The 16,509-nt window shown below is 40.1% G+C and overlaps 1 protein-coding gene across 3 annotated transcripts; it reads right to left on the bottom strand.

Moving 5' to 3' along the window:
* Positions 1 to 1,444: 1,444 nt before the first annotated feature.
* Positions 1,445 to 14,792, bottom strand: LOC128623230 (proline-rich protein 5). Of its 3 annotated transcripts, XM_053650196.1 has the most exons (10): positions 7,189 to 7,400; positions 7,027 to 7,071; positions 6,223 to 6,336; positions 5,326 to 5,406; positions 4,219 to 4,267; positions 3,700 to 3,757; positions 3,241 to 3,332; positions 2,999 to 3,139; positions 2,763 to 2,901; positions 1,445 to 2,547 (listed from the first exon to the last, which is right to left on the bottom strand). In XM_053650196.1, exons 2-10 carry the CDS (start codon positions 7,062 to 7,064, stop codon positions 1,967 to 1,969), a joined length of 1,293 nt encoding a protein of 430 aa, XP_053506171.1. In that variant the 5' UTR covers positions 7,065 to 7,071; positions 7,189 to 7,400; the 3' UTR covers positions 1,445 to 1,966. The 3 variants fall into 3 exon arrangements, with proteins under 3 accessions (XP_053506171.1, XP_053506170.1, XP_053506172.1); XM_053650195.1 differs by lacking the exons at positions 7,027 to 7,071; positions 7,189 to 7,400 and adding an exon at positions 14,246 to 14,792; XM_053650197.1 differs by lacking the exons at positions 7,027 to 7,071; positions 7,189 to 7,400 and adding an exon at positions 6,866 to 6,991.
* Positions 14,793 to 16,509: the final 1,717 nt, after the last annotated feature.

The raw sequence follows: 16,509 nt of genomic DNA, 5'->3' as shown, positions 1-16,509 counted from the left end.
CTTACTCTGTGTGTGTGTGTGTGTGTGTGTAAGAGTAAACATGTACAGTTGCAATCAAAATTATTCAACCCCCATTGCAAATCAGGTTTATTGTCAAAATGTACAGACTTTCAGCTGTTTGCAATGAACAAATAATAAAAAACCAACTGAAATAGTTCAACACAACGAATGCTTCAAGTGGTTTCCACAAATTCAACTGAAAATGCAACTTATAATGATTTATCCAGTTTCAAAATTATTCACCCCTGAATAGAATCCCTCACAACAGAACAAATATGCAAAACAGGTGTTTAAGGGCTTCATTAGTTGCACCAGGTGTGCTTGAGCTGGAACACATGAAATATCTGAATTGGCTAGGAGCAGAAAATTTATGAAATGCCTGGGCCGGGCAGAAAAAGGAAGCCATCAACGGCTGCAAGCAGATTTCTGAGAAGGCAGATTGTGAAAAACCCTCGAGTGACTGCAAAGGACCTGCAGCGAGACTTGGTGTAACAGGCGCTGAGGTTTCAGTGAGCACAGTAAGGAGCGTACTAAACGCAGAAGGTTTCCATGCCAGAACTCCAAGACGTACACCGCTACTGACCCAAAAGCACAAGAAAAGTCGCTCAAAATCATATAAATAAGCCACAGAAGTTTTGGGATTCTGTTCTGTGGAGCGATGAAACAAACTGGAACTTTTCAGCACGATGGATCAGCGGTATGTCTGGAGGAAGAAGAATGAAGAACGAACACTCTGTCCACAGTCGAGCATGGTGGTGGCTCGGTGATGCTCTGGTGATCCTCTGACACTGGAAACCTACAGCGTGTATAAGGCGAGATGGATTCAGTGAAGTATCAGGAAATCCTAGGAGAAAACATCACGCCGTCTGTGAGGAAGCTGAAGCTTGGGTGTCATTGGACCTTCCAACAGGACAACGATCCCAAGCATACCTCAAATTCCACCAAGGCTTGGTTACAGAAGTCCTGGAAGATTGAACAGGACCATCACAAAACCTGACTTAGACCCCATAGAAAATCTCTGGTGGGATTTGAAGAGGACGGTTGCAGCACGCAAACCCAAGAATGTTACTGAACTGGAGGCCATTGCTCATGAGGAATGGGTTAAGATTCCTCAGGAACGCTGCCAGAAGCTCTGCATCTCGTTTGCAGCAGGTCATAACAGCAAAAGGTGCTCTACTAAGTACTAAAGATGCTAAAGATGGATGAATAATTTTGAAACTGGAGAAATCATTATAAGTCACATTTTCAGTTGAATTTTGGGGAAAACACTTGAAGCATTCGTTGTGTTGAACTATTTCAATTGTTTTTGTTTGATTTGTTCATTGCAAACAGCTGAAGGTCTGTAAACTTTGATGATAAACCTGATTTGCAATGAGGGTTGAATAATTTTGATTGCATTTAATTCTCTGTGCTCTAAAGTACCTACCAATCAATCAGTCACATATACACAAATAATATTGATATTTAATGCCTCAAATCGTTACCCAGCCGTTCTTCAAAAAAAGAAGAAGAAGAAAGAAGAACGGCTTTCTTGGTCACGTGTTCATTACAGCAGAATTCCCTTCACTTGTTAGGCGCTTTTATCAGAGACCCAACAATGAGACTTGAACCCTCAGAGTGTTAATCACTGCCCACTACCAATTAAATAAAGAAATACAATTAAATAGTCATTAAAATATATTAATTTGTTATTCTAAACATTTGTACAAAAACAAAAAAAATGTTGATGATCTAGACAACATCATAAAAATTTTAAATAAGTTTATAATGATTTGAGGAAATACCACTATGAAGTGAAATGCCTGTGGAAAAAAAAAACCCGTGTTAAAGTTTTACTTAGCAAATCTTTAGTATGAAATTACAAGGAAATATAGAAATCTCCCAAACACACATTAAATGAGCCTTGAGCTTGAGTTAAAAAGGGAAGAGTTGGTCGCTGTGGCCCTGCTATTACTCTGCTGTGCTCCTACACCACACTCTCACTCTCACTCTCGTGGCTGAAGGTGGAGGAGTCCGAACAGTGGAGGCTGAAGTCTATGAAGATTCCCTCTGATTCTGAGTCCAAAGACTCCAGTAGCTGGTCTGTGATAGTTTCAGGGCTTGACGAGCCTCTGGGTAGTGAGGCCACTTCCTGGGTAAGATCAGAACCTGATTCCTGGGACATTTTCTGAAAGATTTCCGAAGAACATTGAGTGAAAAGCAAGGGGTACGTGGAAGGGGATGGGAGTGGAGATGTGCCCTTCAACTGCCCTCTGCATACTGACCGAGCTGAGTCCTGTTCTGTGGAGGGATGAGAGGCTGAAAGCTGGGGTGCAACGTTTGTCTCGTCTGGGCTGGACTTAATGCTGGAGAAAGCCGGCTCTTCTTGGCACAAGGTCATCTGGCAGACGGAATGTCGTCGGATTCCTGCGCTACCCACCGACGTGGCCTCCGTTTCGTACTCTGCCACAGGTGTCAGCATGGGCACGTTGTAGCTCTTGGAGCGCATGACAGGGTTCCTGGCAGAGGTGTCACTCAGTTTGGGCCAGTGCTGCAGCCATCGCTTCTCTGAGACAGAGGAAGAGGAAAGATACCCGTGGTGCAGCTGGTCAATGAGGATAATGCATTCCTGGGAATTACTGGGAACTTGGAAACAGTGAGTGTCTTATCTATTTTACATACACTACTCCTCACCATCCACTGGCTAAACTCCTAGAATGAGTGATCTCACTATCGTGAGGTAAACATGTATGTTGTTTATGTATGGACTTATTGCTGCTCACCCAGCACACAGGAACACTGCGCCACACAGCCGTCGTCGGTGTAGAGGCCGTGAGTGCCCAGGTATGGAGACACCACTTTCTGGATCAGAGATTCTAACTTTAAGTAGTCGTCACTCACTCCTCTAGATTCATGCACCCCCTGGAACACAGAGCACATTAAACAAATGATTACAAGAGTTGTATTTGATTAGGACTTTCCACAATAGTGTTTGCTTTATGTAGAAAAACCTGCATACCTGCAGTATGAGCAACATTTGTATGATGGAAGGGGGCACACAAGCACTGGGACGAGACAAAGCGTCCTCTAGCTTTATGCTCAGAGTTATAATGTTCCGAAAGTGCAGGAGAGCCAGCTGCCTCACAGAGGGCTCCTTCCCCTACACACACACACACACACACACACACACACACTTACTTGACATACATATTTATCTGGCTATGCTTTCAGCAGACAATATTTGATCAGACACTGAAGTACCTGGACTGGGTAGAAAATGGCCTGCAGCATGGAGAGCACGTTACAAAAGAAAAAGTCCCAAGTTTCAGCCAGAGCGTCTAGTAACTTTTGACCTGCACAAGAAACAAAATCAAAAACACTGAAGAAGGAGGATTCAGTAAGTGTTGTCATTTATGCAAAAAATAAAATCTGCACAATGTAATGAAGGTTGAAAGTGAAAGTGGTAGCTCTGTATAATATAATACTCTGTACACAATAACAGAGGACACACAGCCTAATTGTGTCTGTTTTAAACCGTTTAAAGGTTAAAGGAAACTGTCAGAAACCACAAGCAGAAGTACACACACACACACACACACACACTCTCATACACAGTGGTGTCACTATTTGAGGGAAGCGTGTTTGATGTGTCACTAAGCAATTCTGGAACGACATTAAACTTTAAACACATGTCCCAGATTTGTGATTAAAGCCATTCACCTTCATAGAAGTGTATTTTGTCTCGAAGTATGACCATTCCTTTGGTTAGAAGCTGGTTCTGTAAAAATAAAAAAATAAAAAATATATCACAAGGATGTTCTCAACAACTTGTGTGTGTTTTTGCGACATTGATTTTTCAACTTGACATTTCATATTGGTTTTCTTTTTTAAAACCGTTCAGCCCGGAAAAGCTTCACTGATCAATTCACGGATTAGAATTTGTTTGTATTGTTTATTCGCATACATTATTATACAAAAGACAATTGCTCGAATTTTATTAGCAAATTTAATTAAACTAGCATCATTACAGCACTTCAATCTGCTGACTGATTGGCACGTGGCGGCCATGTTGCCATATTGGGGGGGTGGGGGGGGTTGCACACAAACAAGCATATTTCTTGGAAAATAAAATGAAAAATGACTACTGGCTTATTTTTTTATAGTCTCTTTGCACTACTCTGTGAGTGTTACTGCTGTGCTGAGAGTAGAGCCGGTTTCTACGGCACATCAGTCGCTTACCTGCAGGTACTCTGTGAAGAAGGAGCCCAGCTCTGTCTTCAGCAGCTGCCTGCAGCACAAAACACCAGTGTGAGTAAAGGACTGAGTAAAGGAGAATACTAGAACTGAGTACACTAATAAGAGGGTTAGTGAGAACGAGAGAACGGGAGAATGTGTGAAACTATTAGAGAGGAAGCGATGTGTGAAAATGAAAAGCAGCAGAGAGTGAATTTGGTGAGAGCAGCTGATTGACTGAATGAGAGGGAGGATCTGGGAGAGGATCTGACAGCATATCATATTAGGTGTGTACATTTTCACACAACCAAGAAGGATAATGCATGCTGTGACCATTGGTGAGAATAATTAGCAAATTATATGTTTTTACTTAAAAAAAAAAAAAAATTCAGATCATTCAGTTATCTAATATTATACATTGGTGTTTACAGACATTTACATCATAAAATGAATACATGTTAAATCTTTGCATGTTTTGGGCTTTCCATCATTACTGTTAGGATAGCAGAGGATTACGTCACTGTAAGTTATATTACACACTGTAACAAACAGAGACTATGTCATGTCACACTTCTAGCAGCAGGTTCTTGTTTGAGTTCCAACTAGTTTCAAGTTTCATTGTTTCTATCACTATTAATGCTTGCACTTTTATACACCCTGACCATATTTTTATCTCAGTGCTTATTAGACATTATGGTCCAAGGTCAGAATATGAAATGGGACCAATTGAACTTTAAACAGCAAAGAAACTTCCACCACTTTGTTGTTCAAATGAAACATGCAACTATGTGGTGTGTACTTTGTTGGCCTGAATTTACAGTTTCAATATGTGATTATATAGAAATCTATCAGTGTTTCTACACTACCATCTACCATCTCTAAGTAGATTGTGACTAAGCAGGTGATATAGATCAGTTCAAATAATCCATTCCTCAGGCATTGAGCCAACACACGCTTTTTCATCATACTTTCAGCTAAACGTTCCATGTTCATTTGCACAAGCAAGAGAGCGTCCGGTGGAGCTGGACAGCAAGTGGACACGTGATACGTGTGTGTGTGTGTGTGTGTGTGAAACATGCTGAAGTGCTGGAGTTCAAAGTTCACAACACATACCTGACTCCTTCATTTAAAGAGTACAGCTCATTGTCTCCCAGATCTTTCTTTTGGAACGTGGCGATTACTGCATTATGGATACTACAACATAACACACAAAAACACATCATAAACACACACACACACACCCACACAGAATTAATCAACCTATTGTGCTAGTACCACAGATAGTGTACCATGCAAGCATTCCCAACGGTTCACAAAGTGTGTGTGTGTGTGTGTGTGTGTGTGTGTGTGTGTGTGTGTGTGTGTGTGTGTGTGTGTGTGATCCAAAGAAAACAATGGAATATATTCTCTGAGTGCATTCTTTGTGTGTGTGCGTGTTCACCTCTGCATCTCAACCAGCTAATGAAGAACAGAGCCTGTAACGGAGCGGCACCGAACCCTAACCCCATATTAACCACAGAGCCATATCACTTACATACAGTTTCAACAGTCGGATATTATGGAAAATCCTGTCACACTCTGTGGACAATGCTCAAACAGGCATGCTAGTGCATCCATGCTGGAGGAAACCTTCGATAGGATTTTCCTTTAAATGCTAAATGCCAACATGTCATGCGCAGGTGTGTCTATGCTTATAGGATCTCTGTGCTAGGAGAAGAAGGTCGAACAAATTAACAGCGTGAAACAAACAACTGGAAGTGTGGAGAACCAGTCCAACGTGATATAACCAGGATACAGTTCTTCCTTACTCCAGTAAATGGTGATGTGCATGTTAGCTCCCCTCCACAGACGACTTTTAGGGAACAGGTAGGGACTTTAACCAACTGTAAACTGGTGCAAACAGATCATAAAGCTCTAAAGAGATCTGCATTACTTAGGCAATCCCAGTCTAAAGAATATCCCTTTCATTAAAGCTGTGTGTATGTGTGTGTGTGTGTGTGTGTTTAGTACCTATTCCAGATGGCATTGGCCCCTGCCCTGCATTGCTGAGCTCCTCTCTCCTCCAAGCCTGCCTTGTCACTCTTGCCCAGTTCGCTGAGGCTTGGTGAACTCATCAACTTCAACCTGTGGAGAGTCCGCATGGTGAGACGTGATGGAGCGATACAACAGAGAGGTGTAGACACAAACAAGTGGATACAATACAACAGAGAGAGAGAGAGAGAGAGAGAGAGAAAGGCAGTACTGTTGCAAGGTATGGGTTGTCTCCACCCACTCTTCTTTCCTTCCTCTGGTTTTCTGGTTTCCTTCTTTTTTTGACAGTCTCTCTCTCTGCCTTTTTCTTTTACGTTCACTTCGTTCACTCTCTCCTCTCTCCATCTGTAAGGTTTTCTCTCTTTCTCTCTCTCTTTTACGAAATCTCACCACATTTCTCTGCTCCCTTTCTCCCATAATCTTTTTCCTATCCAAGTGTCAGTGTGATCCCACAACATACACATACACACACACACACACACACACACACAGAGAGAGAGCAGGGAAAAGACACCCAGTGCGTTCACACTCTAGTAATCAAACAAAAAAGCGGAGATGACCAATATAACCCACAGACAAATACACAGAAGCCATTCAACCAACGCGCTAATACACAACATACCAGTTTCAAACAATGGCTGCAGTCTGTTTGACTTTCCACACCGTTCAGCATTCGAGTATGGTACACTCAGAATACAATTTGCCTGCATCAAACCAGTAAACCTTTTCATAGATTAAAAAAAAATATTTTTTAAAAAATTATGTTCAAACGTTCCTACTTACTCCATAAAATGGATGGGAAGAATATAACTCCACTCCATGGATGACCTTTAAAGACAAGCCAACTTTAAACCAGTGGAGAAAAGAAAACCCTTTAAATTAGTGAGTGTCGACTTCTTGTGAGCCAGACTGCAAACTTCCTCTAGCAGACCAGTGTATACTCACTTCAGCAAACAGTGCCATGATTTATAAGGACAGAGAAGTGAAATAGTTCGAGGAGGAAGAGCTACAGATCCATTCCCGGCATGTGTGACAATTCTGTCTCGTAAAGCCAATTTAAAAATCTCCAATCAAAAGAGAAGCTCGGCTTTGCATTGCTTAACACAGGAAGTGCTTTTTGAGGCGAACACTGTGTTGAATACAAAGTAAGGGGGAGAGAGGGAGTGTGTGTGTGTGTTCATAGAAGCTTGTGTCTCTGAGTAAGCACGAGGACGGCTCTGCTGAAAGACGGACCTTCTGAATGCAGATTTGAGTTCAGTAAGGGTTCAGGGTGTTTTTAAAACCCACCATTTCTTAACCAAATTAATTTAGAGAAATCAGACACAGATAAACACCGATCACTATCATTCTATAGCAAAACTATACCTATACATCTATCAAACAGGTTTCCCAGATTTCCCAAAACAAAATGATGTTTACGATGCTGCATGGTGTACTGTATCAGCTAAGACTTGTACTGAGAAAGTAATATAGCTACGCAAATGTGGCAAAAATCTCAGCAAGTGAAAATAGCTTGAATAAATGTTTTCTGATTATGATCTGGATTATGAGATGATTATAAAACAAACACAAAAAAAGCCTGACAATGTCTCCTTCCATTAGCAGGTAAAAGTGATTCTTTCTAGAAATAAATGCTTCAAATAAGCCAAATTAATTTTCATTTGCTTTGTTCTCTCACTTCCTCTCTCGTTTTGTGTCTCTTCCATCTTTCTGCTGCTAAGACAGGAAGTTCCCTCACATCACATATATACACATATATATATTGAGGCTTATATATAAGAATCTGAGACCACAACCACTGAGACTTTTGTTCAGGAAACACACCTATGTGTGTGTTTTCGGTGTGTGTGTGTGAGAGAGAGAGAGGTGACAGTGGCCATAGGTCAGTGCCTGCTTCTCTCTCTAACTGTGCTCTAGATGCATTAACAAACTTATCCTCTATAGAAATGTACTCCCAAGCTTTGCAATGAACCACTCTGAGACACAGAATTGTACAATAATAGTGAAGTGTAATGTATCATCATCATCCAGGTCAATCAGACCGAACACTGTACTGTTGGATGTCAGAGTTGGAATACTGTTCATAAACACATTCATTTTTACTGCATACTATCGAATCGGACACCTTTCCAAGTCAACAGAAGATGGTTGTGCTTAAAGGAGGGATAATTGTTCCGAGGAACCCCGTCTTCGCAGCGTCCATTTCATCTCAGCTAAGCAGCTAACTATCATATCAGTGAAGCTGGCATGCTAACTAACATGTATAATTTATTTAACAAAACTACATCAACTAACATAGTTAGCTAACACTAGATAGCTAGGTCATGATCTTACTGAGGAGTTGCCTATAATGGGCACTTTTAGCTAGCCAACTACGCTCAGCTAACACGATTTTCTGGCTGGGCAGCAACCTGTCCTTCAGTGCCATGGCATCCTTGATTTACATCTTAAGTGTGCCCAAGAACAACAACAAGCTGTAAGAATCAAGACATGTGTATGCCGTCAATTTCTCTCTATTATAAACCAATGACTGTATGAGTGGACATCCAAAAGTGAAGCCGAATTGTCTCTGAGGCCCTCTAGTGGCCGGCTGCAGTGTGATTTTTATTTATTTATTTATTTTATTTTAATTTTTATTTTTTATCCCTGCCCATTGCCATGGTAGTTATATCCCCACAAACTTTTTTTGGAAATAGTATGCTGACATTTCATGACAAGTTCAATTGACCTTAATATCTCCTCAAAATGATATATCTTGGTCTTTTTTCTTTTCTTTTTCTTTTACATTACATAAACCTACAATTTTAACAGGGGTGTGTAGATTTTTTCATATCCTATATTTTATATGTATGTATGTGTATATATATATATATATATATATATATATATATATATATATATATATATATATATATATATATATATATGGAATTTATTGTACAGTAGAGGTAGGAAAAGAAGATGCACCAGAGGTTGATTTTCATTGCCAATTTCCTGTCTCAGGAACAGTACAGGTCCCGGAGGGAGAACTGGTTTGTGCCAATGATGCTTTCTGAAGTCCTGACAGTCCTATAGCCTTTATTATTAGCAATTGGCAAGTCAAAACTGGGGAAAAATGGGAAATAACAAACCCCTCCTTCATAGTCTGACCAGAACTTCCCTTGTCAGATAGATGAAGTGATTGCAAAAGCATACTTGTATGACGTGAATCCTTCCATTAAATGGCATTTAATATGTCCTGAATGGCACAAAGAGACCTTTTCACCGATGGTGATCCTCCACTCTTATTATAATCTTATGTTTTGTAATCTTATAATCTTATGTTTTATTATAACCACTATTAGTACAAAGGTTAAAAGATCCCTGAAAATATATACAACATATTCCACATTTGGAAATATACATTTTTTTGTTGCCATCTTGTGACTATATAAACTATTAAGGAAATAACTAAGCATTCATTTCAGTTGTTCAGTGAAGGTGATAAGTAAAGTGTTTTCTTCAAGAAAAAAGGAAACCAATTAGTGGAATCAAGTGTTGTAATAAAAGGGGATAACAATACCTGTTTAAAAATGTATGGATGAAACACTGATTTCACAAGCTTGGAGGAACAGTCCCCTATGTGTTGGTCAAGTCAATTAAAATCAAGTCCATCCATCCATTTTCTGTACTGCTTATCCTACACAGATTCGCGGGAAGCCTGGAGCCTATCCGAGTGGACTCGGGAAACATCGGGAAACAGGGTGGGGGACTCCCTGGACAGGGTGCCAGCCCACCGCAGAGCACAATCACACACACACTCACACACTACGGACAATTTAGAGATGTCAATCAGCCTACAACGCAAGTCTTTGGACTGGGGAAGGAAATCAGAATACCCAGCGGAAACCCCCAAAGCATGGGGAGAGCATGAAAGCTCCACGCACACAGGCGGGTATCAAACCCAGGCAAATGTGCTAACCACTAAGCCACCATATCCCCCTAAAATCAAGTCGAGTGGCTTTTATTGGAATGGCAAGGCCAATTTTTCCCCTCGCTATATACTGAAGATATTTGGGGTTGAGATCAAAAGAAAAATATGTGATGATAGATCAGAATTTCAGCTTTCATTTCCTCATTTTTACATCTAGACGTGTTAAACAACATGGTACCGTTTGTTGAACCTACCAATTTTTCAAGTGATCAAAATATTGGAACATGTGACTGACAGGTGGTTCTTGTTGCCCAGGTGTGCCCTGTTAGACTGATTGTTTAAGCAATTAATAGCTCTGAACATCAAAACAAAAGCAACAGTCAGTGACATCACCAACATACTCCACAGGGCAGGGGTGAAGGTATCATAATCCACCGTTTGAAGAAGACTGAGAGCAGAAAATATAGAGGCCAAACCACAAGGTGCAAACCACTTATTAGCAGTAAGAATGAGAAAGTCAGATTGGAATTCACAAAGAAATACAGAGATGAGCCACAAAGGTTATGCAACCAAGATGAACCTCTACCAAAGTGATGGAAAGGCCGAATTGTGGAGAAAGAAAGGATCCAGAACATACAAGCTCATCTGTGAAACATGGTGGAGGTAGTGTCATGGCTTGAGCTTGCATGGCTGCTTCTGGAAAGGGCTCACTAATCTTTATTGATGATGGAACTCATGATGGTAGCAGCACAATGATTTCAGAAGTCTGCAGGAACATTTTGTCTGACAATTTACTGAGTGACAATTTACAATTTACAGGGTGCTCTGATGCAAAAGGTTCTATGCTTTATGTTGTTTAACACATGTAGATGTAAATATCAGGAAATAAAAGCTGAAATCCTAAACTCTCATTTCATATTCATGTTTTGATCTTAAACACAAATGTCTTTGGGATATAGCACAACAATTTAATTGGCCTTGTCATTCCAGTAGCTTAGGAGGGGATTGTAGCTAATTTCACATGCTGAAGAATGGAGTTACCTATAACCAGAGCTCTTTAAACAGTCTTCTCAGTGCGTGTCTCATTGAAAAGAACAAACCTGTCTGAAACAGGAATGAGAGAGCAGTGGTGCTGGCTCTGTGACTAGGTCTTTGAGATTTGCTCTCTCTAGCATCTGGATGCGCACCATTAATGTTAAAATCATCATCAGAGTGCTACTAGTCTACACTTCTCACCAGTCAAATAATAATAAAAAAAAGAATAAGAATAACTAAACATATTGCACTCTACACACTGAACAAACTCAAGGTTGGCCATGCTGCAAATATTGCATATGTTACTTATGTTTGTTGTTCTTCCTGGTGAAGATTTCAGGCAGATTCAAACTAGATAGCCTCTGTTTGCTGCCTTTAAACAACAGTAAAAATTAAAAATAACTGTAGTGGCAGAAAAAGAGGAAAGAAAAAAATACAGATACAGATCATGAATAGTGAAGAAATTCTTGGTAGTGAATAATGTGGGAAAGTTTAGTTTAAACACAAAGCAGGTGAGAATCTCCATGAAGACGGCTGTGGATGGTCTTCCTTGGATAGCTTTAGGACTGTAATTGCTACGAACAGTTTTGCACTCAAGCGTCCATCATTGAACAGTTAATAACTTAAACACTATAGACTTCAAGTTAAAATTATAATGAATTCAGAAATAACTCTGGCTTGAATGAATGATGTTCATATTCATAAGTTGCTCATAAGCTCATAAGTTCCTGGTTACACAATTGTACTATTTGACCATGTAGTACACAGTTATAGAAGGGAATTATGTATAATCGAACTATCCACTTTCACCTAGACGAGGATGGGTTCTTTTTTCAATCTGGTTCCTCTCAACGTTTCTTCCTCACTTACCTAGGGCCATGGTAATTACAAATGGAATAACATCACAAAACTTCACACTACACCAAGGGACCAAACAAGGTTGTCCACTCTCTCCGTCTTGCTTTATACATACAGCCATACATAGTGAATCAAATAATCTCACTCATAAAATGAATCTGTTTGCAGATGATGTAATACTGTCCTTGCAAAACTAGCTTGCTAAAGGTCACTAATCTTAAAGACTCTTTTACAACAACATCAACTGTTTACTCCATAAACAGTAGAAAAAAATCTACCATTATAGGGGAATGTCATTGCCATTATAGGGGAATAAATAGAATGCTGCGCTTCACAAACTAAACACCAAACTTTCTTTTACTACTAGAGATGTAAGCTTCCTTGGGAACAAATATTTCCCATCCAGATTGTTAGAAATACTTCGTCTGAACTGCGTACCACTTCTCAAATCAATAGAAGATGACCTAATGAGATGGATGAATCTCTCAGTATCTCTCATTGGTTGTATCTCTCATTGGAAAATCTCAGTATTACCTAAAATCAACTAACTGTTCACTATATTCCTTATTCAAGTACACATTACACAACTGGACTCTATCATAAGCAAATTCAACTGGAAATAAAAAAAAAACAAAAACAACCTAGGATTATATTTACATTGTTCTGAAAACCCATAGGTCTACAGGCATGAAACTTTAACAGATATTGCCTAGCAAATCAGCTATCTTTTCTCTGCAAATGGATTCATACTGCTCCCACACAGAATCCTTGGATAGACTTAGAACAAACAGAATGCCAGGAAATCTTTCTTTAAAATTGACTCTTTTTCTGCCCCTCAATTAAAAAAACAACAACATAATTGTGTCAAAAATACATCTATCAGTACAACTCTGACAGCTTGGTGGAAAGTTAAGGAAGCCATGAATTTCACATGTCACAACCCATTATCAGATTATCAACACCAAGTCATCAAATACAGATCTGATGCCAGTCTGCACCTTGCAGAGGTCCCAGGCTCCTGAATCCTGTATTATCACGCTTTCCTTTCCTTTCGGGGCCTAGCTTATAAATAGTGGGAAAGACATTTCCATGATTTGCCACTAAGAGCGCTATTCTAAAAGCACAACCCTCACTTAAAATGCAGCAAAGGAGAATATAACCCAGTATACTGGGCAAAATTACAGGAATAGTTGAATCTAGAACTCTGTACACATGACAAATGTTTCTGCCCCTCCCTAATATATTCATAAGGGTCATAATATATTAATTAAAATAAAATGTCTACTTTTCCTATATATCATTTTTTCAGAGACACCAAAACCTCACCACACTCAAAGGAACTTCCTAAAATTATGGATCCAGCCTGGCCCAAAGTCTTCTTTGTGCTTAAAATTATCATATGTTGTCTACTTTCCATATAGGAACCAATGTTCTGTGCACTGTTGAAGGGTTTAAGACGTCTTGGGACACCAAACACTCACTACATACATCCTAAAATGAGAGCATTTGAATCTTGCCTAGCCCTAAGCCTTCTTCATGTTTAAACGTAGCATAGTATGTTGCATAAAATGCCTACATTCTCTATATTAGTCAGTGTTCAGAGCACTGTTCAAAGGGTTCACACGTCTCCTGTAAAATCTAGATAGTGTGAGTGTTGAGTAAGGTCCAAGGGGCAATTTCAATATAATTTTTGTGAATGAAGCAAGGCATCAGGGCCTTGAATTTCACACACCTTGAACAGTGCTCTGAATATTGACATACTATATAATAGGACAGAATTCCAGTAGAACTTCATGCCAATGGAGTTGACAGGGATGTCTTCACTGCCAAGTCTAGTCCTCTCAGACATCTGACCTTGCTGTGACCTTGACCCTGTTTGGACCATTCCACAGTCTAATCAATGTAAATATAAGTATAAATACTACTGTACATTCAGCCAACTTTCTTGAGATAATGAGAATCTCAGAATCGCAGAAAATATCTAATGCAATTACTGACAGTTGAATGCCGTTGAGTGCCCCCTGCATGCACAACACTGTATCAGCAATCATTCTTCTATAATAAGAAGCTGAGAACGAGACACCAACCGAGAACACAGCAGATCAGTCCAACGGTAAAAACAAACAAACAAACAAAAAAAACACTAAACTGTGTTCAGGATTTAGTTTACAGAACAGCAAATGTAGCGACACATACCCACTGTTTTCCTTCTCTCCAGGTCTACATGCCACAGAGCTGAGTGGCGGATTGGATATGTACATTGGATATGATCTCTCCGCTGTGAGGAAAAGACGCCAAAACCCGTAAAGTCTCGTCTTGCCCGCAGCACGCGCGCTGCTGACTTGATCTCTACCTGCTAGTTATTAAAACCTGCGTGTGTGCGCGTGCAGCCTGTACACCTGTGAGCGTGCGTGTGTGGGGCGGTGTTTCCGTCACTGTAGTGTGAAGCACCGCGGCTGTGCTGCAGTATACAGTTATAGTTTAACTTGAACGCCTAAGTTGTGCGCACAATATAGGCAGAAGGCATTGCTGAAGAATGTTCGGTCTGTGCGCGTGCCTGTGTGAAGAAATACACACTTCCATTTATGGACTTACAGGAACAGCACGCGCCCTGCATTCCACCAATGTTTCCGAACACGCGCTCTTTCATTTCCGCATCACCTTTCGAAGGACCGTTCTCACAGTATTAGCTCTATTATTTGAAAGGAACTTCACTTAAATGGGTCTCTGGAAACCCATTCTATCTAGGCTGCTGAAAAACAAACAAACAAACAAACAAACAAAACAATAGCAACTCTCATAGAATGTGTAATGTTTGGAATGGTTATAATGGGAATTGTATTGGTTTTAATGGAAACTGTAATGGTCCATGTGGGTCTCTACTGGTAATTTATTTCTTGCCTTCTATTTGTGGCATGTTATGTCTAGTGAATACCATTACGGATCAATAAAGTTATGGTGTTAATGCTATTTGTAGTGGAAACCATTAGTATTTCTGTGATGGTGTCTATTGTATTTTCAACTAGGAAAGAAACATTGCACAATTTCTTTTTCTTTTGATCAATTCTTGTGAGCATCACGCCCCTTTGCAACATGTACCAAATGCACCATGCATCGTTTTGACTACCAAGCTTGTGTAGAAACATAACTGTTGTGAAAACATTTCACTTTGTCATTCCTGCCCTCTTTATTACCCGTCATCAGGTGTAATGTTTATAGCTTCCCATCCGCCACATTCCTCATACATTTGGGTGAAAACAATCAGATCGTTTCCATTATAAGAACAACAGGTTATGACAGGAAAACGCCAGTTCGTTAATTAAACTTATAACATCGATATTACTGCAGGCAAGCGAGTGAGTGTGAACCATATAACCCTTTTCAATAGTAATGAGAAGAATCTGGCCATTGCAAAGTCTTAAGATCCCAGGCCAAGCCTATCTCACTTTATAGCACAAAGAAACAATACAAGCAACAGGTCTAGAGTGTTCATGCACAATCAGTGGATAAGTAGAGCTTCGACCTCTTCTTAGATAATCATTAATAGAGGTAACTAAGCATTGTGTTTTATTAGTGAGAGAGAGATACAGGTGATCAGATCTGATGTAATACAGTGGGGGAAACAAGTATTAAATGCATCAACATTTTTTTCAGTAAATATATTTCCAATGAGGCTATTCACATGAAATTTTCACCAGACATCAGTGTTAACTCAAGAAATAAGGAAATATAAAGAATACACAACATTAAAGTACATAAGTAAAGTTATGTGTAATAAAGTGGAATGACAGAATTCGGTGTTCGATGGAGTAAGACGCGAAGTTGGAGGCTCCTGCTGATTTCGATTAAAATTGTAATTAATTAGTGCTTTTCGGTCATATAATATATTTTGACTTATTCTACTTCGTTTCCTTATTTGCACTTTTAACTTTGTGGCACGTTAAGATGTCTGGAAAGAACACGAAAACCCGTGGTAGCATTCCGACACGACTGAGACCTAGTGTGCGCACCGTGAGCGAGTCCCCTTCTCCCCCTGAATCCGCATCCCCAATCAGTGACCCTGACTTCGCCGAGCGGTGACCCTGACTTCGCCGTACTCAGGCTTGAGTTGCTGGCTTCACTGAGGAAGGACATCGCCGATATTTTTAAAAAGGAATTCCAGGCGATGTTCAGGGATGCGCTGTCTACTATCCAGCTTGACCTGCAGGCCGTGAAAACACAGCAGGCTGGTGATAAAGTTGCTACCAATGCTACCATATCGACACTGAAAGGTACCGTTGGGGAAATGGGGCACGCGCTCTCCGGTTGCACCGATGACATAGTTCATATGAAGACTACTATCGAGTCTCTCACTGCGACCGTGACTCAATTAGAGAATAAATGTGAGGATTTGGAGTTGAGGTCATGGCGCAATAATGTTAGGATAGTCGGAGTTCCAGAGGGCGCTGACACCTGTACAA

Source organism: Ictalurus furcatus, chromosome 19, assembly GCF_023375685.1.
Source record: "Ictalurus furcatus strain D&B chromosome 19, Billie_1.0, whole genome shotgun sequence".
In the NCBI taxonomy this organism is placed as follows: Eukaryota; Metazoa; Chordata; class Actinopteri; order Siluriformes; family Ictaluridae; genus Ictalurus; species Ictalurus furcatus.
Note: the sequence above shows the minus strand (reverse complement) of the source record. Positions and strands in the feature narration are given on the sequence as shown.

What these genes read in the sequence shown, in the direction of transcription:
- LOC128623230 (XM_053650195.1), bottom strand. Translation starts at nt 14,310, where the DNA reads ATGTACATATCCAATCCGCCACTCAGCTCTGTGGCATGTAGACCTGGA. An exon ending in TCTTCACAGAGTACCTGCAG is followed by an intron (nt 3,758 to 4,218) that starts GTAAGCGACTGA and finishes TTATTTTTACAG; the next exon opens with AACCAGCTTCTAACCAAAGG. An exon ending in GCAGTGTTCCTGTGTGCTGG is followed by an intron (nt 2,548 to 2,762) that starts GTGAGCAGCAAT and finishes CCTCTGTCTCAG; the next exon opens with AGAAGCGATGGCTGCAGCAC.